This window comes from Oncorhynchus masou, chromosome 6, assembly GCF_036934945.1.
Source record: "Oncorhynchus masou masou isolate Uvic2021 chromosome 6, UVic_Omas_1.1, whole genome shotgun sequence".
Lineage (NCBI taxonomy): Eukaryota > Metazoa > Chordata > Actinopteri > Salmoniformes > Salmonidae > Oncorhynchus > Oncorhynchus masou.
The window spans coordinates 51,759,879-51,787,528 of NC_088217.1; the positions used below are offsets into that span (position 1 = coordinate 51,759,879).

Sequence of the window (27,650 nt, forward strand, 5' to 3'; positions counted from 1 at the left end):
CACCTCATTTCACCAATAGCGTTCAACAGTGATATTCATCTTCTACAATACAGCATTCTATTCCCTGTATTCAAACCCTCTCCTGTTCTATCCAGCTGCCAATAACCGATTGTACTGCTCTTCCTTAGCATGTAGCCCTCTACCCATTCAACTCCTGAAACTCCTATTAGCTGTGTTGTGCTTGCTTCTAATGTATTTTTTTAAAGCCAGCCGTTCTCACTAAGTGTTTTACAGATACCCAGCCTAGAACCCCAAAGAGCAAACAATGCAGAGGCAGAAGCACAGTGGCTAGGTGGCACAGTGGCTAGGAAGAAACCTAGAGAGGAACCAGGTTCTGAGGGGTCCTCACAAGGATAGTAAAACAAGGACAATTCGGACAAGTGGGAACATTTCACCTGTCCCCAAAAGGAAAAAGGCTATTTTAGGCTTAGGGGTTAGGGTTACAATTAAGGTTAGGTTTAGGGTTTTGAGGTTAAGGTTAGGGAAAATAGGATTTTGAATGGGAATCAATTGCTTGGTCCACACAAGGATAGTAAAACAAATGTGTGTGTGTGCGCGCGCGCGCGCGTGACAGACCCTAATACAGCCGTCAGACACACTGTATGAATCACTGTTAACCCAACTCTATTTAAAGAGCCCGAGGCCATAAACAAACCCCTCCCAACCTTTGCGGGAAAACTGGTGCGTGCGCAAGGAAAAGACTAAACTTTCCAGTTTTCCTGCAAAGGTTGGTATTTAGACATTTCGAAATTGACGGGAAATCTCCACGCAAATCTCAGACCACGCTTAAGCATAACTTCTAGTGGTTGAGCAACTGTATTGCAAGCAAATATTGTTATTTTGGGTGAAACGGGGGTGGTGTTTGATGCACAGGAATCATAATAATGGTATGCTAATAAAAACATTAAAGCGTAGGCCTAATGATAAAACAAATTCATTTCCCATTGGTAGATCAGAAGATCACATAGCAGCATGTCTCCTATACATTTGACTTTTAGTGCACAGGCCTAAATCATAATCATATTGTAGGGCATGTCTCTCTTTTCTAACATGACTGGTTTATTCCCGCTACGCAACAAGTATTAGGCCACCATTTTTCAATCGCTCATTGAACAGACAACCACGCATGACAGTAAATAGACCGGTAGCCTATGACAGTATGGGGCAGGCTACAGTATTGCTGTGCGATAGGATGCATGACATAGCCTGTTTAATCTCAGAGCCTATACCAAGGCTGGAGATAGAAACACAATCATGTATTGATAAACAACATTTTGATACACACACTTTCCCGTCAATTTCAAAATGTCTAAATACCAACCTCTGTGGGAAAACGTGCAAAGTTGAGTGTTTTCTGTGCACACGCACCTTTGATTAATGAAACCAGAAAACTGAATGCTACAAAAGTACTAGCTGCTGGCCATTGGACAGAGAGAGAGAGTGAGTCTATAGAACCTCTGTAAGTGGGTGGATGTCTGGGCGTTGAGAGTCTTATTCATGTCATGTTTGGGCCTGGGCTGACAATACATTGAGTGTGGCCTCTTGAGGTTGGCCAACTGTCAGCTGTCACATGAGCGCATGTGTGCGTGAACCAGCATACTGCTGGTCCTACCCCCAACACACACACACACACACACGTCACAATTTGAATCTGTCACACCCCTCCTCATCAACACAAAGGGTGCTGACAGGCCTTCAAAGAGCTTTAAAATCCCTATGGAGAAATCTCTGCACTCTCCCAGGAATGAAACACACACGCATAACTGCAACTCTGAAACACTTAGCTACAGGACACAAATAAACACAGACAGGAGGCAGAACATCAGGCCGGATGACACACAGGGGTCAGACCCAGAGCAGAGAGAAAGGATGGTGAAGCCGTCTCAACACCATTGTGATTTAATATGAGTCCATTTTACTGCTCTTCTAGCTGCACTGCTGTACATTTATTTCATGTATTCAACTCCCCCGTGTCAACTATAGCCAGTGTGCTTTGATGGAGGGCTGAGCCCTTTGGACAGACTAACAGAGAAGGGAGTTGTGGAATGACGTTTCCTAGAGCAGCCTGCCTGGCTGGCTGGTTGGGTAGGGCAGGACAGGGCTCAGCTCTCAGCACTCCCTGTCCTCTCCGGTCTAGTCCAGAGTTTGTTTTTAGATCCGGTCAGGGGGAGTAGCAGAGCAGGAATCCCTTTCTTACCGCCAGAGACCGCAGTTGCGCCACAACACACCACCCCCATCACCACAATACTGCTCTTTGGAGCAGTTGTCACCTCAACCTGGGGGGGTTGGACCGGGAGAAGAGGTGTGTGCTAGCCATTCCCCTTTGTTCTGTCTAGCCAATAGCAGACTCACGCCCCTGCCCCACCCCCTCCCCTGGAATACTAGGCCAAGGCCACCAGGCCACTGTACACGGCATCAACCTCTGAGGACACCACCCCACAGCTCATGCCAGGTGATCCTGGGTAATGGTACAAGCTCAGCTACCAGCTAAAGCTACACAAGGCAGAAAGGGCCGTCTCTAGGCAGTGGCCTACATCTGAATGTTCAGCAGAGCACAACGGTGTGGAACATTCAGATATAAATATACTTTATAGAACAAACATGCCTCTGACATGTAGAATAAGGAATCACATCGACTCTACTCATGCATTTTCTATGTGCAAACATTCGCCGACTAAACGTGGGACTGGAATGTAGAGAAATGTTCAGGTAGATCTAGTGGATAGACCAATGAGTACTCACTCAGCGGTGGGGTCCGCCCTACTGAAGGCCTGGATGACCAATGGGAACTCAGACTTGACGATGTACAGGTAGCTGGACATGGCTGTGAGGGAATAGAGACAGACAGAACTATGAGTGACACGGCCAGTAGCTAGGTTTCCATTCAACTGGCAACAGATTTTCATGCGAATATTCTACAATCCGCATGAAATATGCACATTTTCCCACCTGAAGTCTTTCTATCCATCAAATTGACTTGTTGGGGATAAAAGGCTTTGCGGGTTGACATATTGCACATTAAATAACTTAAATAATACAATTGAAATTGGATTCCATTGCAAACCAACTGCTGAATAATTTTGCACACCCAATTTTTCAGTTTTTGATTTGTTAAAAAAGTTTGAAATATCCAATAAATGTCGTTCCACTTCATGATTGTGTCTCACTTGTTGTTGATTCTTCACAAAAAAAATACAGTTTTATATCTTTATGTTTGAAGCCTGAAATGTGGCAAAAGGTCGCAAAGTTCAAGGGGGCCGAATACTTTCGCAAGGCACTGTAGGTGGGTAATGTGAAAGGCTGCACTCCAAGTGGACAGTTTTAGGTGAATCGAACGGCCAGGAAGACGAGACAGTCTGCTGCTGAGCTTTGTGATTTATAATATAGCTGAGCTTTGTGATTTATAGCACCATACACTCTACAAACACACAGAGATTTGTGTTGTGGGACACTAGACCCGTGACCACAGTGACTTCTCACCTCCGATGTTCTGCAGTGTGATGGCGATGCCAGCGGCCATCTTGCCTGGGGTGCCAAAGGCCCTGTAGCCAAGCTGTTCATAGGCTCGGATTCCTGGGAGAGAAAGTGGGTTGCGCAACATCATCATTCCACAACTTTTACAGGGGGACACCCAGGTAGTAAGTTAAACAACACTTAGTTGGATAGTCAGTGTAGAATCTCCTCGTTCATTTACAGGTTTTTCATGCCGGGCCTCTATTTCCATGCTAGGCACCTACAGCTGAATATGAAGAACAATATATTTAGTTTTGTTAAACATCCTTAATGCTAAGCCATTGGGGAACTATTCACAGAATTACAGGGAAATACCAAATGAATCAAGACATGCTAGCGTGGCAAATATGCAAGCCATAATATCTTTCTCCATCTGGCCCAATCCCTGGGACTTCACACTGCAGCGACCCCCAATATGTAATACCATCATCTCCTCTCAATGGTTCAGCAACAGGGTGACCCATCCCTACGGGTTACAGTGTTGTTACACATGCACTATTGAAGCATGAGTTCAACTGAAGACGAGGGCCAGCTTACCCACAATGCCAGAGGATTTGAGCAACAGGTGAATGGAATAGCAGGAGAGGACCGCCACAACAGTCAGAAGAAACCTGGAGGAAGGAGGGAAAGAAAGTACAGTTGAAGTCGGAAGTTCACATACACTTAGGTTGGAGTCATTAAAAAGTGTTTTTCAATGACTCCACAAATCTCTTGTTAACAAACTATAGTTTTGGCAAGTCGGTTAGGACATCTACTTTGTGCATGACACAAGTAATCTTTTCAACAATTTTTTACAGACAGATTATTTCACTGTATCACAATTCCAGTGGGTCAGAAGTTTACATACACTAAGTTGACTGTGCCTTTAAACAGCTTGGAAAATTCCAGAAAATTATGTCATGGCTTTAGAAGCTTCTGATAAGCTAATTGACATAATTTGATTCAATTGGAGGTGTACCTGTGGATGTATTTCAAGGCCTACCTTCAAACGCAGTGCCTCTTTGCTTGAAATCATCGGAAAAATCGAAAGAAATCAACCAAGATCTCAGAAGAAAAAAAATTGTAGACCTCCACAAGTCCGGTTCATCCTTGGGAGCAATTTCCGAACACCTGAAGGTACCACGTTCATCTCTACAAACAATAGTATGCAAGTATAAACACCATGAGACAACGCAGCCTTCATATGCCCAGGAAGGAGATGCGTTCCGTCTCCTAGAGATGAATGTACTTTGGTGCGAAAAGTGCAAATCAATCCCAGAACAACAGTGAATTACCTTGTGAAGATGCTGGAGGAAACTGGTACAGAGTATCTATATCCACAGTAAAACGAGTTCTATAACGATGTAACTTGAAAGGCCGCTCCGCAAGGAAGAAGCTCCTGCTCCAAAACCGTCATAAAAAAAGCCAGACTTCAGTTTGCAACTGCACATGGGGATAAAGATCGTACTTTTTGGAGAAATGTCTCTGGTCTGATGAAACAAAAATATTACTGTTTGGCCATAATCATGATGTTTGGAGGAAAAGGGGGATGCTTGCAAGCCGAAGAACACCATACCAACCGTGAAGCACAGGGGTGGCAGCATCATGTTGTGGGGGTGCTTTGCTGCAGGAGGGACTGCTGCACTTCACAAAATAGATGGCATCATGAAGGAGGAAAATTATGTGGATATATTGAAGCAACATCTCAAGACATCAGTCAGGAAGTTAAAGCTTGGTCGCAAATGGGTCTTCCAAATGGACAATGACCCCAAGCATACTTCCAAAGTTGTGGCAAAATGGCTTAAGGACAACAAAGTCAAGGTATTGGAGTGGCCATCACAAAGCCGGACCTCAATCCTATAGAAATTTGGTGGGCAGAACTGAAAAAGTGTGTGTGAGCAACGAGGCCTACAAACCTAACTCAGTTACCAGCTCTGTCAGGAGGAAATGTGCCAAAATTCACCCAACTTATTGTGGGAAGCTTGTGGAAGGCTACCCGAAACATTTGATCCAAGGTAAACAATTTAAAGGCAATAATACCAACTACTAATTGAGTGTATGTAAACACCTGACCCACTGGGAATGTGATGAAATAAATAAAAGCTGAAATAAATCATCCTCTACTAATATTCTGACATTTCACATTCTTAAAATAAAGTGGCAATCCTAACTGACCTAAGACAGGGAATTGTACTAGGATTAAATGTCAGGATCTGTGAAAAACTGAGTTAAAATGTATTTGGCTGAGGTGTATGTAAACTTCTGACTTCAACTGTACATGATAAGACATGTCATTACCTCATTTCAATGCAATAAAAGGAGGTTAGTTGAGTATAGCAACAAACAAGCTCAGAACTAGCTGTAGTAGTGAAGGCCTCAGCTCCTCTCTATCAATATGTAAGAATAGCACACACACATTTCTATGACAAACCCTTGCACTTAGTGGCTTGACTTATAAAACCAAAATAAATTACAGTTTGAGATTACTGCCTCAGTATAATTCCAAAAAGAAACATTTAGGTTTCACTGAAAAGGCATTAATTGTATCCTGAAGGGAAAGTGAATTACACTAGCTAGAACAAAGCCGCCTGGCTGGTTAACTACCAACTGTAGCCATGTGATCTCAGGGCTCAAGCCCAGAGAGTTAATAAAGGCAAGTGCTTTCTCAGCAGACTCTGAATGTTATGAAAACGCTAATAATGTTGCCAACAGTCTGAGAAGATCATGTTGTAGTAAGAACCCAGTAGCGAGGTGTGTGTGTGTGTGGGGGGGGGGGGGGGTATAACAAAGGACATAACTCTCCTTCCAGCAATCCTGGCCCAGTGTAATCTGAGAGAGAGCATTTCCCCACAACCCATCTCCCTCTTAAACCCCTGTGCCCGAAAGGGAGACCAGAGAGGAGCCGCAGTCTGCCTACAGAAGCACTGGCCCCTGAGGAAGGGAGCAGTACATTCCCCAGTCAGCATTCCTAGATGGTCAGAGGGCACTCCCAGTACCGTCACCTTTCCCAGACCTCAGAGTCCGGCCCCTGCAGCCAGATGGAGGCCCCTAGACTACTGACCACAGTAGAGGTAAGGATCCTAGCATTTGGCCACAGTGTGGGCACATAGGTTGAGACCTGACATTCCAGTTAGTTTCAAGGCCCCCAATTTGGGTCATAATTCAGAAAGGGCAAAGATTCAGCCCTGTGTAACAAACTCTGTGTAATGATTACTCAGGGAGAAAAAGTGGTAGATTCACGCACAGAGCGCGGCAGGTGTTTATTTTGCCTTCGCAGAAGGCAGGAATCGTGGTCACAGGCAGGCAATGGTTATACACAGGTAGGCAAACAGGCAGGTGAATCAAAACTAGGACCGAAGGCTATAACTGATTCTCACAAACGAGCTAGAAAAAGGCTTGGTAGAGACAAAACGAAAAATACCTCACAAAGGCACAAACAGAATGAACTGAACTAAATAAGGAGCTGAGAGACCAGGTGAGTAACTAACACAGGTGAAAGCAATGAACAAAAATGAAAGACAGGGCTACATCCAAGAACACAACGAAACAGAACACAAGGTTGACTAATAAAATAAATACAGAACCTTACAGTACCCCCCCCCCCCTCATTGGTCCCGAATGACGCGAGGACAGAACCTTTTGCAAGGGAGGCGGGGCAGGATGTCTCTGGTAGAGAGCCACACACACTGTCCATGGTGAAAGAGTGGCATATGTCAGCGGCGTCTGTCGGCAAAGCATTTCTGGGTATTAGAGGCTTCCTGCCGATGCCGGTGAGTGGTCTCACATACCCGCTCACTACGCCAAAACCAGTCATCGACAGCTGGGACAGTACCAGGCTCCGGCTCCCAGGGAAACATGGGGGGTTGGTAACCAAACACACACTGAAACGGAGTAAGGCGGAGCGATGAATGCATGGGTGAGCTCTGAGCGTATTCGGCCCAGGCCATATACCGACTCCAGTTGTGTGGAGAGGCAGAACATTGTTGGTGGAGGTACTTCCCTATTTCTTGGTTCAGGCGTTCTGCCTGCCCGTTGGTCTGGGGATGGTACCCGGAAGAGAGGCTGAAGACGACCCCCAGTCGGTCACAGAAGTCTTGCCACACCCGGGAGACAAACTGGGGCCCACGATGTCTACCGGAATCCCATACAGATGGAACATAAACTCAGCCAATTCCATGGCGTTAAGTAAATGAGGAAGAGGAATCAGACACATTTTTGAAAAATGGTCTATGACAAGGATGGTGGTGTTACCAGAGGATTCAGGAATGTCTGTGATGAAGTCAACAGCTATGTGGGACCAGGGTCTGAGGGATTGGCAAAGGTTGAAGCTTACCAGAAGGGAGATGACGAGGGCTTTTTGTTTGGGCGCAGACTGGACAGGAGAGTACGTAATCCCTTACGCCGGATGCCAATGAGGACCACCAGAATTTACGGGCTAGAAGTTCAGTGGTTTGTGTAATGCACGGATGTCCTGACCCCAAGGACGTGTGACACCATTGCATCAGTTGGGGTCTAACAGCTGCTGGTACGTAACTCTTCCCAGCTGGTGTCTCAGGAGGAGCTGGGTCTGAGGCTAGGGCTTCTTGTATGGTCGAGTGAACCTCCCACTGTTCCGGTCTCATAATGCAAGAGGAAGGAAGAATGGGTGTAGGGTCTGAGTTACTGGTCGAAAGGTCAAACTGGCAGGAGAGAGCATCAGCTTTTATGTTTTTCTTCCCAGGGATGTAAGTAACATGAAAATGGAAGCGTGTGAAGAGAGCCCAGCAGGCTTGCCTGGAGTATAACTTCTTGGCCCCTCTGATATATTCCAGATTACAATGATCTGTTAGGATGAGAAAGGGATGTTGTGCGCCCTCCAACCAGTGGTGCCACTCCTCGAGGGCCAGGTTGATGGCGAGGAGTTCTCTGTTCCCCACATCGTAATTCCTCTCAGCGGAGGATAACTTCCTGGAGAAGGCGGCACAGGGATGTGATTTTGGAGGTGGTCCCATCAACCTCCAGGGTGAAAGGAAGGATCGGATCAGATTGGCGAAGGACAGGAGCTGAGGTGAAGAAACGTTTCAAGTTGTTGAAAGCAGGTCTTTTGGCTGGTAAGGGCAGTGAGGGGAGCAGCAGTAGAAGTTCCGAACGAACCGGTGAAAGTGGTTGGAGAACCCAATGAAACGTTTGAGTTCCTTAACGGTGGTGGGTTTGGGCCAGTTACTGACAGCGGTGACTTTGTTCTCATCCATGCTGACCCCTCCAGGTGTCAGTACAAAGATGAGGAAGTTTACCGAGGTTACATGGAAGGTACTCTTTTCAGTCTTCACATAACGGTTATTTTCAAGGAGCCGTTGAAGAACCTTTTGCACATGCTGTATGTGCTCCTTCAGGCAGTAGGAGTAAATCAGGATGTCATCAACGTAGATGATGAGAACGCTTGATGATATCCTGGAAAACTTTGTTCATAAAGAATTGGAAGACGGCGGGGGCATTAGTAAGGACGTAGGGCATGACCAGGTATTTGTAGTGCCCTCGTGCGGAAATAAAGGCCGCCTTACATTCGTCGCCTTCACGTATACGGACAAGGTTATATGCACTTCGCAGGTCGAGTTTTGTATAGATGTTGGAGCGGACCACTTGTTCAAGGGTCGCTGGGATCAGAGGAAGAGGGAAACGATTCTTGACCGTGACGTCATTCAGGGAACGAAAATCAATACATGGACGGAGACCACCGTCCTTTTTCCAACAAAGAAGAAGCTGGAGGCAGCCGGGGAAGAAGAATGAATGAAACCGTTTGAGTGATTCATCAATGTAGTTCTCCATTGCCTCATTTTCCGGCATAGACGGGGGGTGAACATGGCTCTTCGTTGGGGACACTACAAGGAGTAAGTCAACAGCACAGTCCCCTGGGCAATGTGGAGGCAGAGTGGAGGCCTTGATTATGCAGAAGACATTGCTGTACTGGGCGTATTCAGATGGTATGGTAGGTGGCACTGCAGAGGCAGAGTCGTCAATGGTGGTGGCTCTGCAGGGTAGGCTGGGACAACTGGAGAAGCAGGTAGAAGACCAGGACAGTAGTTCACCTTGTTGCCACGAGATGGCAGGCTTGTATAAACAAAGCCAGGGGTGTCCGAGGTTGAGTGGCTGTTTGGGGGATGAGAGTTCCATGAGTTGAATGGTTTCGGTGTGTTAGACTCCAATCCTGGAGGGTGACGCTCTGTGTCAGATACGTAATGAGGCCAGTGCCCAATGGTTATCAATACTGGGATGGAGAATTGCTTCTGGGAGATATTTAGACATACGGACACTCCTACCTCAATGTATTTGCTGCATTGCATCAGAAATCCCATACATTTCCCAGGTGAACCGTCATATTTTCCAGGCATGAATATGAATGAAGGAGGGCTATGGGTTACGATACCTGGCATTGGAGGAGTCGGGATAGCTTGGCGGAGAAGATGGCAGATTTCCTCCATACGCTCCTCTTGCTGGGTTAGGCGCCGCTGTAGCTCCGCTGAATCCATTCCGTTTTTAAGCGAGGTATTCTGTAATGAATACTTAGGGAGAAAAAGGTGTAGATTCACGTACAGACCGCGGCAGGTGTTTATTTCGCATTCGCATACGTACAGAGAACTGTCCCTACATTGGCGCTCGCACTGAAGTCACCCACCAGCTGTTTGGGAGTGCTCCGTGGACAGGTGGGTGTGGGCCCTTTTTGCTCCCTCTGTGTTCCAGCGTCCAGCCTTATCGCCACACCGCTCCTCCTCCAACACCAGCCCAGACTGATGAACATACCCTCCATCACCCCCACCCTCTGATCCCTCTCCATCCATTTCCCCCTTTCTCCCATTACACTTATCCCTCTCACCAGAATCAGGAACCAGTCATCACCACACCAGAGGAAAGACCAAAGATCTAGACCTACATGAGAAAGCCACAGGGGAGTACCATCACTTCCAGTTGTGTCTGCTTGTCCTTCCTCCCCTCTACAGATCCAGCACCAGACCCAGTCACAGCAACAGGACACCGGCAGAGACACGGAAGAGGGACCAAACACCAGACCTTCACCCGTAGCGAGCGGACCACAGGGGAGTGCCACAATAGTCCAGGACTCCCTTGGGTGTCTGCTTGCTCCCCAGGTTGTATTTCCTCCCTTCTGCAGATCCAGTCCCTGACTTCCAGTGTCAGCCCAAGCATCAAACCACCAGATGAGGAATGGAGGAGGGACAAAATATCTTCAGCCGAGCAGCCCACAGGGAAGTACCACCATTGACCTCTGGGTCTAAGGCTCCATTGTGTGTCTACTCGCTCCTCAGATTTTCCTTCTTCCCCTCTACAGATCCCGACCCAGCACCAGCCCCAGTTCCTGGTTACCAGTCCTGTTTTCCCCAGTCCCGGGCACCACCCCCTTATATCCAACCCAGCCCAAACACTAACCCAGGTTTTCCTGGTCCCAGTCATAGCCCTAACACCAGCAACAACCCTGGACACAGCACCGACCAGCCACAACTACTACATCTATCCAGCAACTGCCAGCCCAGTCCCCACCACTTTCCCTCCCACAGCACAAAGACACTAACACACCGTCAACCACTCCTACAGACTGACTGACTGATTAACTAATTGATGGACTGATTATTGCTACCTGTTTTTTTTATTGAATGCATTTGTTTTTTGTTGTTTTTTTAATAACATGATTATTTAAACATCATAACACAGTGGTACCTATCCCAACATTGGGATATGCATAGACACTTGAGGAACTCATACGCTTGTGTAAGCCTTATTAAAGCTACAAAAGCGTCAGTACTCAATTGTGTTGACAATGCTGAATGACATTTATTCTCACGGGTCGACGAAAATAACAATCTGAATGCCACACGCCTACTAAGCCATGCCTCCAGTCTTCTGATCTGACCCTGTGGGTAATAGCCAGGGATGGGTTTAAATTACAAATTACAACTATAAAATACCCAAAAGACAATGTATCGAAATAAAATATAAGATAACGGTTACAGAAACATCTTACTTGCTATGACTGTGATATGTTGTTTATCTACCTTGAATGCACTGTCACTCTGGATAAGAGCATATGCTATATTAGGGTTTCTGCAAAAATCCTGGGGCCCCCCTGGGTGCATGTTTGTGTTTTTTTTGCCCTAGCTCTACACAGCTGATTCAAATAACCAACTCATCATCAAGCTTTGATTATTTAAATCAGCGGTGTAGGCCTAGGACAAAAAAACAAAACGTGCACCCAGGGGGGGCCCTCAGGACCGAGTTTGGGAAACCCTGCGCTAAATGGCCAAAATGTATATGTGAAAATGAGCAAATGCAAAGCACACTGGGTACTGTCATTAGACCAATATCCAATATGGTTGCTAATATAACATGATCTGTTTTTCCATGGGAAAAGATAGGACTTGGAACAAGGACTTCGAAATTTGATCACATCTTGCTTGCTCCAGGAATCTAGACTTATCAGCTTACTTTTACCAGAAGACAATACTTTGAGTCCAAAGTCGATAATACTGTACTTGGATGGAAATAAAAATCCATGGGGCAGAATACACAGTAAAAAAAAATCATGTGAATTGATTCCTGCTTCTCAAAGTCCAAACAAATATATCTGTCTAAACCTTTTGAACCTAAGCTCTCACAAATATATCTGTCTAAACCTTTTGAACCTAAGCTCTCCTGTACTATAGCCTGGAGTCACAAAAGCGATAAACAGGAGCTGTATGTTTCCATGAGAAGCTGTTTGTTTCCATGAGAAGCTGTATGTTACATGAGAAGCTGTATGTTTCCATGAGAAGGACGGGGGGGGCAGAGGGAGGAGGGACAGAGCAAGGAGAGGGGAGGACATGTCCAATGCTACAGAGGGGGCCAGTGGCGTGGGGACTGGCAGGCGGGGGCTATTCTGGGATGTGGCCTTTCTGGGGCCTGTATGTGCCCACAAGGGCGGGGACAAGGGTTGGAGAATACTGGAGGATGGGAGGGAGGGGATAGTGTGGATCATGCCATGAGAAGTGTCACGTCACCACAGACCCTTACCCTGCCTCCAGCCCCACCCTGGCCCCTTATCACTCCACCCAGGCACAGGACCCTTCTTGAGGCAGGCAGGCTGGGGCTCTGGGCAAATAGCATTCCTGGCTGTCCCAGCTCCCTCCTACAAGCGAAGGTCGTGGCTATTTTCAACCCCCACCCTGGCCCTTTCCACTGTGTGGACTCTATGTGCAACCTAAAGGCTATAACTGGGACTGGGGAGCACGTTCTCTACAGGCACTCTTGTTAAGCAAAGGGATATCATATCACAACAAGCTGGCAGCCCTACTATCAACAGAGACCAACCAATAGCTAATGTGTGACTCCTACTGTGTCTGTGCTCAGTGTGTTAGTGATTTGAAAGTCAGTGTGTCGTTTTGCAGTTTCCCGGGGTTTTATGAGAAGAGGAAGGACAAAAACACTAAGCCAAGTGGGGAACGGAATGACTAGGAGACCGTTAAGAAGCATGGGCAGGATTTTACATTTTGGTATTTTAACAGACGCTCTTATCCGGAGCGACTTACGGTCATTATTACAGACATGTAGAGACATGTAGAAAGCTGACAGTTTGACTTACAGGAAGAGGAGTATGCCAGTGTTGGCCATGGCATAAGCCAGTCCCAGGATTCCACTGCCCATGATAGCATTCCCCAGGTTGAACACAGACATGCCGAAAGACGTCTTTCCCTCAAACTAATCAAAACAAATACAACAATCTCAGATTTAGTTAATTCAATAATAATGTATAGCTGAAAAGTTCAGATTTTCTTACATTTCAAAATTCGTGTTCTTGTCAAGTGCAATGTGACAAGCCGAATGTGTCATTAGCATAGTGTCTGCTTCCCAAATGGCACCCCACATTGACACCCTATTCTCTACCCAGCTAGCACATAATTTTATGATAACCATATGTTTCCTAGAGCTTGGTGTGAGTGTGGTTGTCCTATGGTTATTTTACATACAACTTTTCAAGAACGTTCTGGGATTGGTGCAGGATAGTTGCTTGGCCTTGGAACATTCTCAGCACATTTAAGGAACTTTACAAAAATAACGTTATTGATCTTGGTTTTCATTACTTTAACAGAACTATTACTAATCGTTCAAACATGGATACATTTAACTACATTTGGGTAATGTTCTAGGAACCCACTCCAACTGGTTTTGACATTGGGAATATTCTCTAATAGTTCAGAGAACGTTAAGAAACAACATTCTCCTGTGGGAATTTCAGTACTTCAGCATAACGTATTCTGCAGGAATACTCATGGCTCCATCTAAAGTCATGTTCTCAGAACATTAAGAACCCTTTCCACGGGGCGGGGCAGCAGGTAGCCTAGTGGTTAGAGTGTTGGACTAGTAACTGAAAGGTCGAATCCCCGAGCTGACAAGTTAGAAATCTGGCATTCTGCCCCTGAACAAGGCAGTTAACCCACTGTTCCTGGGCCGTCATTGAAAATAAGAATTTCTTCTTAACTGACTTGCCTAGTTAAATAAAGGTAATAAAAATTTGAAAACACAAGAAAACATTAGTAATGTGCAAATAATGTTCTAAGAATGTTATTGAAAATAATATATATTCCGTTCTCAGCTTCAACAAAACTATCTATCCTTGATCTTGTGAGTTCAGGTATGTTAGCCTCGCCCCCTAATTGGCCACGCCTAATGTTAATGAATGCTTGTTTGCTTTGACATGGGGTCTGTTTGAATAGACTAAAATGAACAGTTTTGTACAAGTAAAAAAAACATGGTATGCTAGTTCCATCCTGGTGTTACAGTGGACTAATTCCATGGATAGACATCAGAATATAGGTTTGAATCTTACTGATGCCATGCCACAAAAAAAATGAATGTGTTTGAATGACAAATGCCTAAGCAAATTAATTTACATGTGTCCTATCTGTGCTTGGAGTTCAAGAATGTTGAAATCATTTTCTGTTTTACTGGTCAGGAAACGTATTGCTTCGTTCCCAGAACCAAAGGGAAACCAAAAAGTTACGTTCCCACAACTTCGAAGGAACCAAATGTGCTAGCTGGGTACACTCTTAGAAAAAAAGAGTTCCAAAATGGTTCTTTGTCTGTCCCCATAGGAGAACCTTTTTGGGTTCAGGTAGAACCCTTTTCGTTTCCATGTATAACCCTCTGAACGGGTACTACATGTAACCAAAAAGGGTTCTTCAAAGGGTTATCCTTTGGGCACAGACAAATTTAAAGAGTCATTTTCATGTAAAATAAATAAATAATAATAATTGAAAACCAGATGTTTTAGGCTTAGTTTTAGTGAAACATGTCAATTCTAGTCTTAATTTTGACAGTTTGTTGCAAAAGTGATATATTTGGTATTTTAGTAGTTAATCTAGCTCTTTTTTGGCCCTAGCGCATTTGTATTCAACTCTTGCCCAAAGAGGTCCAGAGTCTGCTGGTTTTCTGTACCTGATAATTAATTGCACCCACCTGGTGTCCCAGGTCTAAATCAGTCCCTGAGTATAGGGAAACAATGAAAAAAAGCAGTGCAACTGCCTTTGAGGTCCTGAGTTGAGTTTGAGGGCCCTAGCGGTTCAACTCTACCATTGAAATCACCTTGAGAAGGTGCCTCTACGTCACCCCAAGGGAGGAATTCAGTATGAAATACACTCCCTTCTAGATGTGCTGGGCATTACCACTGTAGGCTCATTACACCACCTCAGGGCTTACTATAAAAGCCGGTGACAGTGCTCCTCATTTGGCAATGGTCTTGGTAAGTGGAGTGTGGCCAATATATTGGTCATGATGCTTCCTTGACTTGACCACTGACGTTAAATAAAATTAAAAAGGCAGAAAGGCACATTTCTGCATGTGTTTTTTTGCTTACAGTTTCATGCACATCTATGTGCTTTAACAAAGAAAAAAAAGACATGTAGCCTATGAGCGACATCCATCATAACAAGAAATAGATGACAATTGTGGCCATGTCAACTTGTCCTATGGGCTGGACATAGGGAATAGGGTGCCATTTGGGAAACATCCCAGTGAGTAATGTTTCAGTTGTGGCGATAGTAAAGTCAGTCACACTCACGTCTGTGAAGCGCATGGGCTTCGTCCCATCTCCGTTGGGCAGAAACTCCTCACTCTCCAGGATGCCATCGGGATCATCAAACCTGGGCGAAACAGAAAAGGACATTACAATTGATAGTCCCTAAAAACCGGCACCTTAAAATGAGGGACTCAAGCTACACAAATAGAAGGGAGTTTATTGTCGAAACAGTGGCAAGGTGCTTCACTGAAAGGATTGTAACGATGTTACATAGTCAGTGAGCCTACTACATAGAGATTGTGTCTGTGTGACTGTATATCTGAAGTATAAACATACCTGGCATTTTGAGTACCATTTCTGTGTGGCAAACAAAGGATCCAAGGGCGACGATGGGACAAAAACAAGGCAAACATGCACTTAGGAAATCAGTTATATTGTCTGTTCAGACGTCATTCACGGCGTATAAACGCTTCATCCTCATTGCTGATGTCATACACTTTAGCAAGGAGGACTGGGCGAGCAAAGCACAATTTGCATGGCGGAAATAGAAACGGGGTTTTAAGAGTTCTGTCTGTAAAATGGTGTCTGTATTAGAGGGTAAGTCACCCGCTTTTGGATAGAACCATGTGGATGAATATCAGGGTTGAAATTAGAATTTCAGTTTATTTCCAGAATTGATTGAATTGAAAAGGAATTGACCCCAAAACCCTGATGAATACAGGCTACTGTATTTTTAAAGAAAAACACAGATGACATTTACAGACTGTTAAATGGACTTTGGTTTCCATACTGGCAGGTAAATGACGACAACACGTGACACGTTCACAGTTTAACCCAACACAGCACAAAACCCATTACTCTCTCCAGTTTATGGGCCGGGCACAACAGCGGGCTAAATGCCACCGCCCTTATGCAATAACAGTATCAAAGCATCAGTTCAAAAACAATTGGAATTAAATTCATTGTATCGCATTGTATTGTTTCTGTGGTGTAGAGGCACAAAGACAATCAGGTGAGTGTATAGAACGTTTCAGATGCTTATCAGACAGATATGCAAAGCCTTGATTCTGTGGCTGTTTCGCAATACAATTATGTGACAATGATGTACATGTACAGCAAAAAGAAACTCACGTGTCTAATTCCTCTGGCATGGTCTTCATAGGCACATACTTGTCATCTCCTAGGTTGTGACTTTTCCCATTGGTCGAGCATCCCAAGATGCTCATCTCTGATTGTGCCGGCTCCATACTCTAGTCAGCAGTTATCCCGGAAGTCTGTTTGGTTCGTGTGGTGTCTGTTCACTGGGTGTGGTCCTCTCAGTCTGCTCCCTCAGATACTGTATCTAGAGGAGAGAGACAGAACGTAGTTCATTGACACAGATCCCATAGCTACTCTTCTGTCTGTCTTTCTACTGGATACGACCATTTGGGGACACTTGTGTATGTTAATACTGCATTTCTGTAAATACATCCAACTGAATTCCACAATACACCTGAACAGCGAGTCTCTCTCTCTGCTAATGACTATCTGGCTACTCTTATTTACACAGTAAACCTTTCACTTCAACACACAAGATATGGTCTGTTTCAAACACTTCCTGCATACATTGGCTGTGTTTACACAGGAAGCCCATTTCTGAGCTGCCCTTACAAATATTTGTGTTGGTACTTTTATTTATACCATGGTACTATTATGGTACTTTCACATATAGTATGGTATAGTCTGAATCATGGACATGTACCATGGTGTTAGTCTTGAAGTATGATGGTAGTACCATGGTACTGCCATTGTACCTAAATATTACCATGGTATTGCATTTATACCATGCAAAGATCTGAATCATGGAAATGTACCATGTTTTTAGCTTTAAAGTATGATGGTACATCTATGAACCTATATAATAGGTATTGCATCATTTATACCATGGTATAGATGTGGATCATGGAAATACCATAGCTTTAACCTACATTCTACATTGTTGTTTAATTTATTTTTAATTTAACAAGACAAGTCAGTTAAGAACAAATTATTATTTACAATGATGGCCTGCCCCAGCCAAACCCTAACGATGCTGGGCTAAATGTGCACCGCCCTATGGGACTCCCAATCACGGCCGGTTGTGATACAGCCTGGAATCAAACCAGGGCCTGTAGTGACACCTCTAGCACTGAGATGCAGTGCCTTAGACTGATGGGCCACTCGGTAGCCCATGGTAATGCACAACTATGATAAATGGTACCAACATTTTTTTTATATGATACCATCTTTATTCATTGTGGTTACCATGGTACAATGGCAGTATAGTGCATTAAATAAATACACCCACCAAGGTCAAAAGAGGTTGGTTGGTATTATACTGATGCATTTATATACCAGCATAGGCACGTCTCTGATAAGAGGCATTAGGCTGCCACTAGTTTGTCTGTAACATCAATGAAAAAGGGAATAGTTGCTGTCAAAAAAGGGGTAATACTTACTGTATTAATAGTAAGTTGTTTTTTGCTCATGTTTGGGTTCCCTGTATTGCCAACCAGAAATGTGTGAGAATGTGAAATATACAGTGTGGTAACCTAACCTTTGCACGCCTATGCTTTTCCACGGATTTAAGTATTTTGGTTTTTATCCTCAGATGGAAGGAATAAATAGTATGAATTTTCTTATCAAAATAATGTGCAGAACACATTACAGACATTACATAATTGTTCTTGACTCAGTTTCACACGGGCTATTTCGGCACTGTGTTTATGGGACTAACCCTGAAAAGTCAGTGCTAACCCTGCTCTGGAGCAGGGCCAGCTAGCCCTGAGCTAAGGATGGTGCTAGCTTACTTTAGAATGTGTAAGTATGAACACTCGCTTAGGAGGCTCTTGGCCCTGGACTAATGTGCAGTGTGAACACGCCTAAGGAGTCATTTGAACGAGAGAGACAACTGAAAACTGAAGAGAGAAGCACCAGACAAAACTATTATTTTAAACCTTATCTTCACAGTGAGCGAGTTATAAAGCATAGGATATGAAACACCAAGTTAAGCAGAGTGATAATATATTATTGTAATTTTTTTATGATGTTTTTATAGTTTAATGCATTTATAAGAGTCCGTTAGCATTGAAGCTAACGTCAGCTAACGTTAGCTCCAGTCAAGCTAGCCTCTCGTAGTCAAGGCGACAGAGGACTCCAACAAAAGTTCACACAGAGAGTGTAAACAAAGGGAAACATTGCAACTTGCTGTTGTGAGGTATGGCATGTTAAAAAACATGAGCTGGCACACACCCAGAAACATTAGTTTGTGTGGAGGTGCTGACTAACTGCGGATAAAACATAAACTATCAAAATAAAGAAAGTTGCACACTCCATATATAAACTCCCAGCAATTTAATGGGTATTTACCAACGTTTCGGCATCACTGTGTCTTCCTCAGGGTAATGTCATGAATACTTGAACCAGGTTATGTAGACAAACAGTGCAATTAGTGCAACCAATGTCAAAAGTGAGGGCTGTGTCATAATGATTAAGTTAATTCAAATGAATTAGTGAAACTGTTAAAAAAATAAGAATAGTTTATGGCATATTAAATATATTACGCTTGTCACGTCCTGACCATAGAGTTCTTATTTTCTATGGTAGAGTAGGTCAGGGCGTGACTGGGGGGTTAGTCTAGTTAATTATTTCTATGTGGGGTTCTAGGTTTGTTTTTCTATGTTGGTGATCGTGTATGATTCCCAATTAGAGGCAGCTGGTAGTCGTTGTCTCTAATTGGGGATCATATTTAAGTAGCTGTTTTTCCCACCTGTGTTTATGAGATATTGTTTTAAGTAAGTGCACGTATCATCTCTGTTGTCACGGTTCGTTGTTAGTTTATTGTTTATTTGTTTTTGTCTTTGCTTAGTTTCACTTTCTATTAAATAATGTGGAACTCAACATCCGCTGCGCCATGGTCCGACATTTATTCTAGCGAACGAGACAGAATATCCCATCACAACAGGACCAAGCAGCATGCCCAGGAGGAGAGGGATACATGGACTTGGGAGGAGATTCTGGACGGGAAGGGATCCTGGACTTGGGAAGAAATCCTGGCAGGACAGGATCTCCTTCCATGGCGGGAGAAGCAAGGAGAGAATGGAGAACAGCGACGACGCCGGGGGTCGCGGCCACAAGGAAAGCCCAAAAGACAGCCCCCCAAAAAATTGGGAGGAGGCACACGGGGTGGTCGGCAGAGCCGAGGTGTGAACCAGTGACAACATGGGAAGGGGTAGAGAGGTGGTCGGTCGACCCAGGGAGAGTGCCAGAACCCGCCTGGGAATCAATAGAATAATTTGAGGAGGGATACCGGGGAGTGGAGATGGCGAGGAGTATGCGGCAACGCAGGAGTTTGGAGGAGCGTGTTACCAGTCCGCTGCAATCTGTGCTGGTCCCACGCATCAGGCCTCCAGTGCGCCTCGCCAATCCGGTACGTCCTGTGCCTGCTCCTCGCACTCGCCCAGATGTACGCCTCCACAGCCCAGTACGTCCTATGCTAGCTCCTCGCACTCGCCATGCAAAGTGTGTCATAGTTCCGGTACAATTTGTGCCGGCTCTACGCACCAGGTCTCCAGTGCGCCTCCACAGCCCAGTGCGCCTCCACAGCCCAGTGCGTCCTGTGCTAGCTCCTTGTACATGGCGTGCGAGGTGTGTCATCAAACCAGTACAATTGATGCAGGCTATACGCACCAGGTCTCCGGTGTGCCTTCATAGCCCAGTACGTCCTGTGCCTGCTCCTCGTGCTCGCCCTGAGGTGCGTGTCACCAGTCCGGTACAATCTGTACCGGCCCCACGCATCAGGCCTCCAGTGCGCCTCCCCAGTCCGGTGTCCTGTGCCTGCTCCTTGCTCGCCCTGAGGTGCGTGTCACCAGTCCGGTACCACCAGTCCACGCACCACGCTTCCTGCGACGATCCCCAGTCCAGAGCTTCTGGTTCCCAGTCCAGAGCTTCCGGCGTTTCCCAGTCCAGAGCTTCCGGCGATGGTTCCCAGTCCAGAGCTTCCGGCAACAGTTCCCAGTCCAGAGCTTCCGGCGACAGATCCCAGTCCAGAGCTTTGGGCAACGGTCCACGGTCCAGAACCTCCAACGACGGTCCACGGTCCGGAACCTCCTGAGGCGGTCCACGGTCCGGAACCTCCTGAGACGGTCCACGGTCCGGAACCTCCTGAGACGGTCCACGGTCCGGAACCTCCTGAGACGGTCCACGGTCCGGAACCTCCTGCGACCGTCAATGGTCCGGATTATTATAATTTTTTTATTAAATTAAATTTCACATAATTGTTTTGTATTTAATTTCACATTTGTCACATGTAATCTTTTGGTTCAACCTTAATGTATAATGAGCATAATCAACAAGGGGAACATATTGGGTGTACGCTAATACGCTATAGCAAGAACATGTTAATTTATAAGACTTGTTCATGAAATAAAGATTTGTTTTTTTGATTTCATAAAAAGGGCCTGAGATCAAAGCATTTCTTTTCAATATAAGATGATAATACCTTTTTACAAATAGTTTTTAGGATGTTGGCTATTTACCAACACAAAAACATCCTATGGCGTTCTGCATTAGCATCGAACAGCCCCCGTGATATGCAGCTGTTCAGGGAAGCTAGAAACCATTATACACAGGCAGATAGAAAAGCCAAGGCTAGCTTTTTCAAGCAGAAATTTGCTTCCTGCAACACTAACTCAAAAACGTTCTGGGTCACTGTAAAGTCCATGGAGAATAAGAACACCTCCTCCCAGCTGCCCACTGCACTGAAGATAGGAAACACTGTCACCACTGATAAATCCACCATAATTGAGAATTTCAATAAGCATTTTTCTACGGCTGGCCATGCTTTCCACCTGGCTACTTCTACCCCGGTCAACAGCACTGCACCCCCCACAGCAACTCGCCCAAGCCTTCCCCATTTCTCCTTCTCCCAAATCTGTTCAGCTGATGTTCTGAAAGAGCTGCAAAATCTGGACCCCTACAAATCAACCGGGCTAGACAATCTGGACCCTTTCTTTCTAAAATTATCTGCCGAAATTGTTGCCACCCCTATTACTAGCCTGTTCAACCTCTCTTTCGTGTCGTCAGAGATCCCCAAAGATTGGAAAGCAGCTGCGGTCATCCCCCTCTTCAAAGGGGGGGACACTCTTGACCCAAACTGCTACAGACCTATATCTATCCTACCATGCCTTTCTAAGGTCTTCGAAAGCCATGTCAACAAACAGATTACCGACCATTTCGAATCTCACCATACCTTCTCTGCTATGCAATCTGGTTTCAGAGCTGGTCATGGGTGCACCTCAGACACGCTCAAGGTCCTAAACAATATCTTAACCGCCATCGATAAGAAACATTACTGTGCAGCTGTGTTCATTGATCTGGCCAAGGCTTTCGACTCTGTCAATCACCACATCCTCATTGTCAGACTCGACAGCCTTGGTTTCTCAAATGATTGCCTCGCCTGGTTCACCAACTACTTCTCTGATAGAGTTCAGTGTGTCAAATCGGAGGGTCTGCTGTCCGGACCTCTGGCAGTCTCTATGGGGGTGCCACAGGGTTCAATTCTTGGACCGACTCTCTTCTCTGTATACAACAATGAGGTCGCTCTTGCTGCTGGTGAGTCTCTGATCCACCTCTACGCAGACGACACCATTCTGTATACTTCTGGCCCTTCTTTGGACACTGTGTTAACAACCCTCCAGGCAAGCTTCAATGCCATACAACTCTCCTTCCGTGGCCTCCAATTGCTCTTAAATACAAGTAAAACTAAATGCAACCGATCGCTACCCGCACCTGCCCGCCTGTCCAACATCACTACTCTGGATGGCTCTGACTTAGAATACGTGGACAACTACAAATACTTAGGTGTCTGGTTAGACTGTAAACTCTCCTTCCAGACCCATATGAAATATCTCCAATCCAAAGTTAAATCTAGAATTGACTTCCTATTTCGCAACAAAGCATCCTTCACTCATGCTGCCAAACATACCCTTGTAAAACTGACCATCCTACCAATCCTCGACTTTGGCGATGTCATTTACAAAATAGCCTCCAATACCCTACTCAACAAATTGGATGCAGTCTATCACAGTGCAATCCGTTTTGTCACCAAAGCCCCATATACTACCCACCATTGCGACCTGTACGCTGGCCCTCGCTTCATACTCGTCGCCAAACCCACTGGCTCCATGTCATCTACAAGACTCTGCTAGGTAAAGTCCCCCATTATCTCAGCTCGCTGGTCTTCATAGCATCTCCCACCTGTAGCACACGCTCCAGCAGGTATATCTCTCTAGTCACCCCCAAAACCAATTCTTTCTTTGGCCGCCTCTCCTTCCAGTTCTCTGCTGCCAATGACTGGAACGAACTACAAAAAGCACTGAAACTGGAAACACTTATCTCCCTCACTAGCTTTAAGCACCAACTGTCAGAGCAGCTCACAGATTACTGCACCTGTACATAGCCCACCTATATTTTAGCCCAAACAACTACCTCTTTCCCTACTGTATTTAATGTATTTATTTATTTTGCTCCTTTGCACCCCATTATTTTTATTTCTACTTTGCACATTCTTCCATTGCAAATCTACCATTCCAGTGTTTTACTTGCTATATTGTATTTACTTTGCCACCATGGCCTTTTTTTGCCTTTACCTCCCTTATCTCACCTCATTTGCTCAGATCGTATATAGACTTGTTTATACTGTATTATTGACTGTATGTTTGTTTTACTCCTCTGTGTCGTTGTATGTGTCAAACTGCTTTGCTTTATCTTGGCCAGGTCGCAATTGTAAATGAGAACTTGTTCTCAACTTGCCTACCTGGTTAAATAAAGGTGAAATAAATAAAAATAAATAAAATTTAGAATTGTATATGAGTAGCCTAGTCAGTTGAAGAGAGAGAGACAACAGAAAACTGTATTGAAGAGAGAAGCACCAGTTAAAATAATTATTTTAAACCTTATCTTCAAAGGTGTCACACTCCTTTTACTATTTTCACCATACCCTATACGGTTCCCAAGGTTTAAGAGGGTACGCTACACTACTAGACCATGTGTGTTGTTGTTTTTCACTGTGAGCTAAAGGGGTTTAAGAGGGTACACTACACTACTAGACCATGTGTGTTGTTGTTTTTCACTGTGAGCTAAAGGGGTTTAAGAGTGAACACTACACTACTAGACCATGTGTGTTGTTGTTTTTCACTATGAGCTTAAGGGGTTTAAGAGGGTACACTACACTACTAGACCATGTGTGTTGTTGTTTTTCACTATGAGCTAAAGGGGTTTAAGAGGGTACACTACACTACTAGACCATGTGTGTTGTTGTTTTTCACTATGAGCTAAAGGGGTTTAAGAGGGTACTAGGCCTACGCTCAGTGGTGTAAAGTACTTAAGTCGTTTTTTTGGTTATCTGTACTTTACTGTACTATTTATGTTTTTTCACAACTTTTTATTTTACTTCACTACATTCCTAAAGAAAATAATGTACTTTTAACTCCATACATTTTCCCTGACACCCAAAAGTACTAGTTACGTTTTGAATGCTTAGCAGGACAGGAAGATGGTCCAATTCACACACTTATCAAGAGAACATCCCTGGCATCTCTACTGCCTCTAACCTGACGGACTCACTAAACACAAATGCTTTGTTTGTAAAAGAGTGTTGGAGTACGCCCCTGGCTATCTGAAAAATATATATACAAAAATAATATAAGGACTTTGAAATGGGTTATACTTTTACTATAAGATGATAATACCTTTTTACAAATAGTTTTTAGGATGTTGGCTATTTAGAATTGTATACGAGTAGCCTAGTCAGATGAAGAGAGAGAGCCAACAGAAAACTGTATTGAAGAGAGAAGCACCAGATAAACTAATTATTTTAAACCTTATCTTCAAAGGTGTCAGACTCCTTTTACTATTTTCAGTATACCCCAAGGTATACGGTTCCCAAAGGTTTAAGAGGGTACGACTACACTTCTAGACCATGTGTGTTGTTGTTTTTCACTGTGAGCTAAAGGGGTTTAAGAGGGTACACTACACTACTAGACCATGTGTGTTGTTGTTTTTCAATGAGTGTGTTGTTGTTTTTCACTATGAGCTAAAGGGGTTTAAGAGGGTACACTACACTACTAGACCATGTGTGTTGTTGTTTTTCACTATGAGCTAAAGGGGTTTAAGAGGGTACTAGGCCTACTAGACTCAGTGGTGTAAAGTACTTAAGTCGTTTTTTTGGTTATCTGTACTTTACTGTACTATTTATGTTTTTTCACAACTTTTTATTTTACTTCACTACATTCCTAAAGAAAATAATGTACTTTTAACTCCATACATTTTCCCTGACACCCAAAAGTACTAGTTACGTTTTGAATGCTTAGCAGGACAGGAAGATGGTCCAATTCACACACTTATCAAGAGAACATCCCTGGCATCTCTACTGCCTCTAACCTGACGGACTCACTAAACACAAATGCTTTGTTTGTAAAAGAGTGTTGGAGTACGCCCCTGGCTATCTGAAAAATATATATACAAAAATAATATAAGGACTTTGAAATGGGTTATACTTTTACTATAAGATGATAATACCTTTTTACAAATAGTTTTTAGGATGTTGGCTATTTAGAATTGTATACGAGTAGCCTAGTCAGATGAAGAGAGAGAGAGCCAACAGAAAACTGTATTGAAGAGAGAAGCACCAGATAAACTAATTATTTTAAACCTTATCTTCAAAGGTGTCAGACTCCTTTTACTATTTTCAGTATACCCTATACGGTTCCCAAGGTTTAAGAGGGTACGCTACACTTCTAGACCATGTGTGTTGTTGTTTTTCACTGTGAGCTAAAGGGGTTTAAGAGGGTACACTACACTACTAGACCATGTGTGTTGGTGTTTTTCACTGTGAGCTAAAGGGGTTTAAGAGGGTACACTACACTACTAGACCATGTGTGTTGGTGTTTTTCACTGTGAGCTAAAGGGGTTTAAGAGGGTACACTACACTACTAGACCATGTGTGTTTGTTGTAGCAATTTCTTTACTTTTGATATTTGAGTATATTTAAAACCAAATACTTTTAGACTTTTACTCAAGTAGTATTTTACTGGATGACTTTCACTTATACTTGGATGATTTTCTATTAAGGTATCTTTACTTTTACTCAAGTATGACAATTGGGTACTTTTCACACCGCTGGCTCTGCTTTGCCATTGCAGAGCGAGAAGTCAATGTTGCATTATGTGTACCATACTATGTTTTTGGTCACTTTACCTGAAAAATAGTGGGACATAGACAATCATGATAATACATTGGAAACAACTACCATGTTTTCATGTTGCAATACATGCTGCTAGTACCAAACCAAAGTATTTTCCTAACGTGGTAGTGACCAGAAAAACGTACCACCCTGGTACATTTTTGTAACATTGTAATAGAATGAAAAAAATACCATGGTCCTACATTTTTCTGGTCACTACCACGTTAGGAAAATACAAACATATTGCTTCAAATACCATGGTATTTTCCTGCCATGGTTGTAACGGCGTTCTTCGTTTGTCGAAAGAAAGTCGGACCGAAATGCAGCATGGTGGTTACTCATGTCTTTAATGGATGAATCGCGGTACATGAAATAACTGATACAAATACAAAAACAACAAAACGGAACGTGAAACCTAATTACAGCCTATCTGGTGAAACTACACAGAGACAGGAACAATCACCCACAAAATACACAGTGAAACCCAGGCTACCTAAATACGGTTCCCCATCAGAGACAACAAGAATCACCTGACTCTGATTGAGAACCGCCTCAGGCAGCCAAACCTAAACTAAACACACCCCTAATCAACCACAATCCCAATGCCTACAAAAACCCTAATACGACAACACAATAACATAAACCCATGTCACACCCTGGCCTGACCAACTAATTAACTAAAACACAAAATACTAAGACCAAGGCGTGACAATGGTAGTACAATGAAAAAAATACCATGGTACTATTGTGTTTTTTTGGTCACTAATGTGGCAAGAAAATACCTTGTTATTTGCAACATTACTATGGTATTTTCCTGCCATGGCAGTGACCAAAAAAACATTATAGCACCATTGTATGTTTTTGATTGTACTATGAAGGTACATTTTTTGTAAGGGTGATCACGAGGTTCAAACCAAACCCTCTGTTGAAAAGTTAATCGAATGACTACCCGGGCTATTTACATTGACCCCTTTATTATTTATTTATTTATTTAACTTTGTTTTTTGAACACTCCACACACACACATACTACATACACTCTCTCTCACACACACACACACACACACACACACACACACACACACACACACACACACACACATGCATGTTGATGCTACGCACACACACACATATAAACACTTTCACACTCTTCACATATGCTGCTGCTACTATGTTTATTATTATTTATTCAGCAAATATTTGTCTTACTTAAATATGCACTGTTGGGAAAGGACTCTTAAGTAAGCATTTCATGCTAAAGTCTGCACCTGTTGTATTCGTTGCATGTGACCAATAACAATTATTTAATTATGTGCGGGAGTTATCTTTTCTATGATGATGGTGTAGTTACTCCCCACTGGGTTGCATGACCTCAGTGACACCGATTTACCCCATTTCCAATTTCCTCTGTGAGATCAGAGGCCCCGGGGGAGTCCGTTCCACAGACAATGGGCTGTTGTTGTTATCTAGCTGCTTCCTGGGTGGAGACAGCAGCCCCATTGTGTCACCACAACAAGTGTCACCCGGCCTGGCAGAGCATCTTTAGCCGCAGCTCTCCACACAGCTGGTAATGGATCACCCACCACCACTCCAGTTTTAAAGTGAACATTACAATATGTGATTAACATAAGGAAACTGAGCCGCAGTGAGGTTCATTGGAGACCTTGAATATCTCTCAGCAACTTCGAAATGAGGGACATATGAGTAAAGGTTCAAATGTAACATTCATTAATTTGAATCTGAAAGGTTGCAAAAGATCAATCGTCATCTTCCCTCTCTGACTTGGTGGGGTGCAGTGCTGCCTGGCAGGAGCTGGATCAAGCAGTGAGGAGATAGATCCAGAATTTGTTCTATCAAAGGT

The 27,650-nt window shown here is 44.0% G+C and overlaps 1 protein-coding gene across 4 annotated transcripts in view; it reads right to left on the reverse strand.

Moving 5' to 3' along the window:
* The window catches only part of LOC135542245 (sodium-coupled neutral amino acid transporter 3-like), a 68,335-nt gene that overhangs the window by 14,141 nt on the left and 26,544 nt on the right, over positions 1-27,650 (reverse strand). Inside the window, exons 1-8 of one of the 4 annotated variants that reach the window (XM_064969069.1) lie at positions 20,237-20,276; positions 16,661-16,871; positions 15,866-15,886; positions 15,572-15,653; positions 13,097-13,212; positions 4,051-4,124; positions 3,481-3,573; positions 2,743-2,824 (exon numbers count right to left, since the gene is read on the reverse strand). In XM_064969069.1, the coding sequence (XP_064825141.1) occupies positions 2,743-2,824; positions 3,481-3,573; positions 4,051-4,124; positions 13,097-13,212; positions 15,572-15,653; positions 15,866-15,886; positions 16,661-16,776 (584 nt within the window). In that variant the 5' untranslated portion in view covers positions 16,777-16,871; positions 20,237-20,276. Of the gene's footprint in view, positions 1-2,742; positions 2,825-3,480; positions 3,574-4,050; positions 4,125-13,096; positions 13,213-15,571; positions 15,654-15,865; positions 15,887-16,660; positions 16,872-20,236; positions 20,277-27,650 lie in introns of those variants that run through there. The other 3 variants (XM_064969068.1, XM_064969070.1, XM_064969071.1) reach the window with 3 other exon arrangements.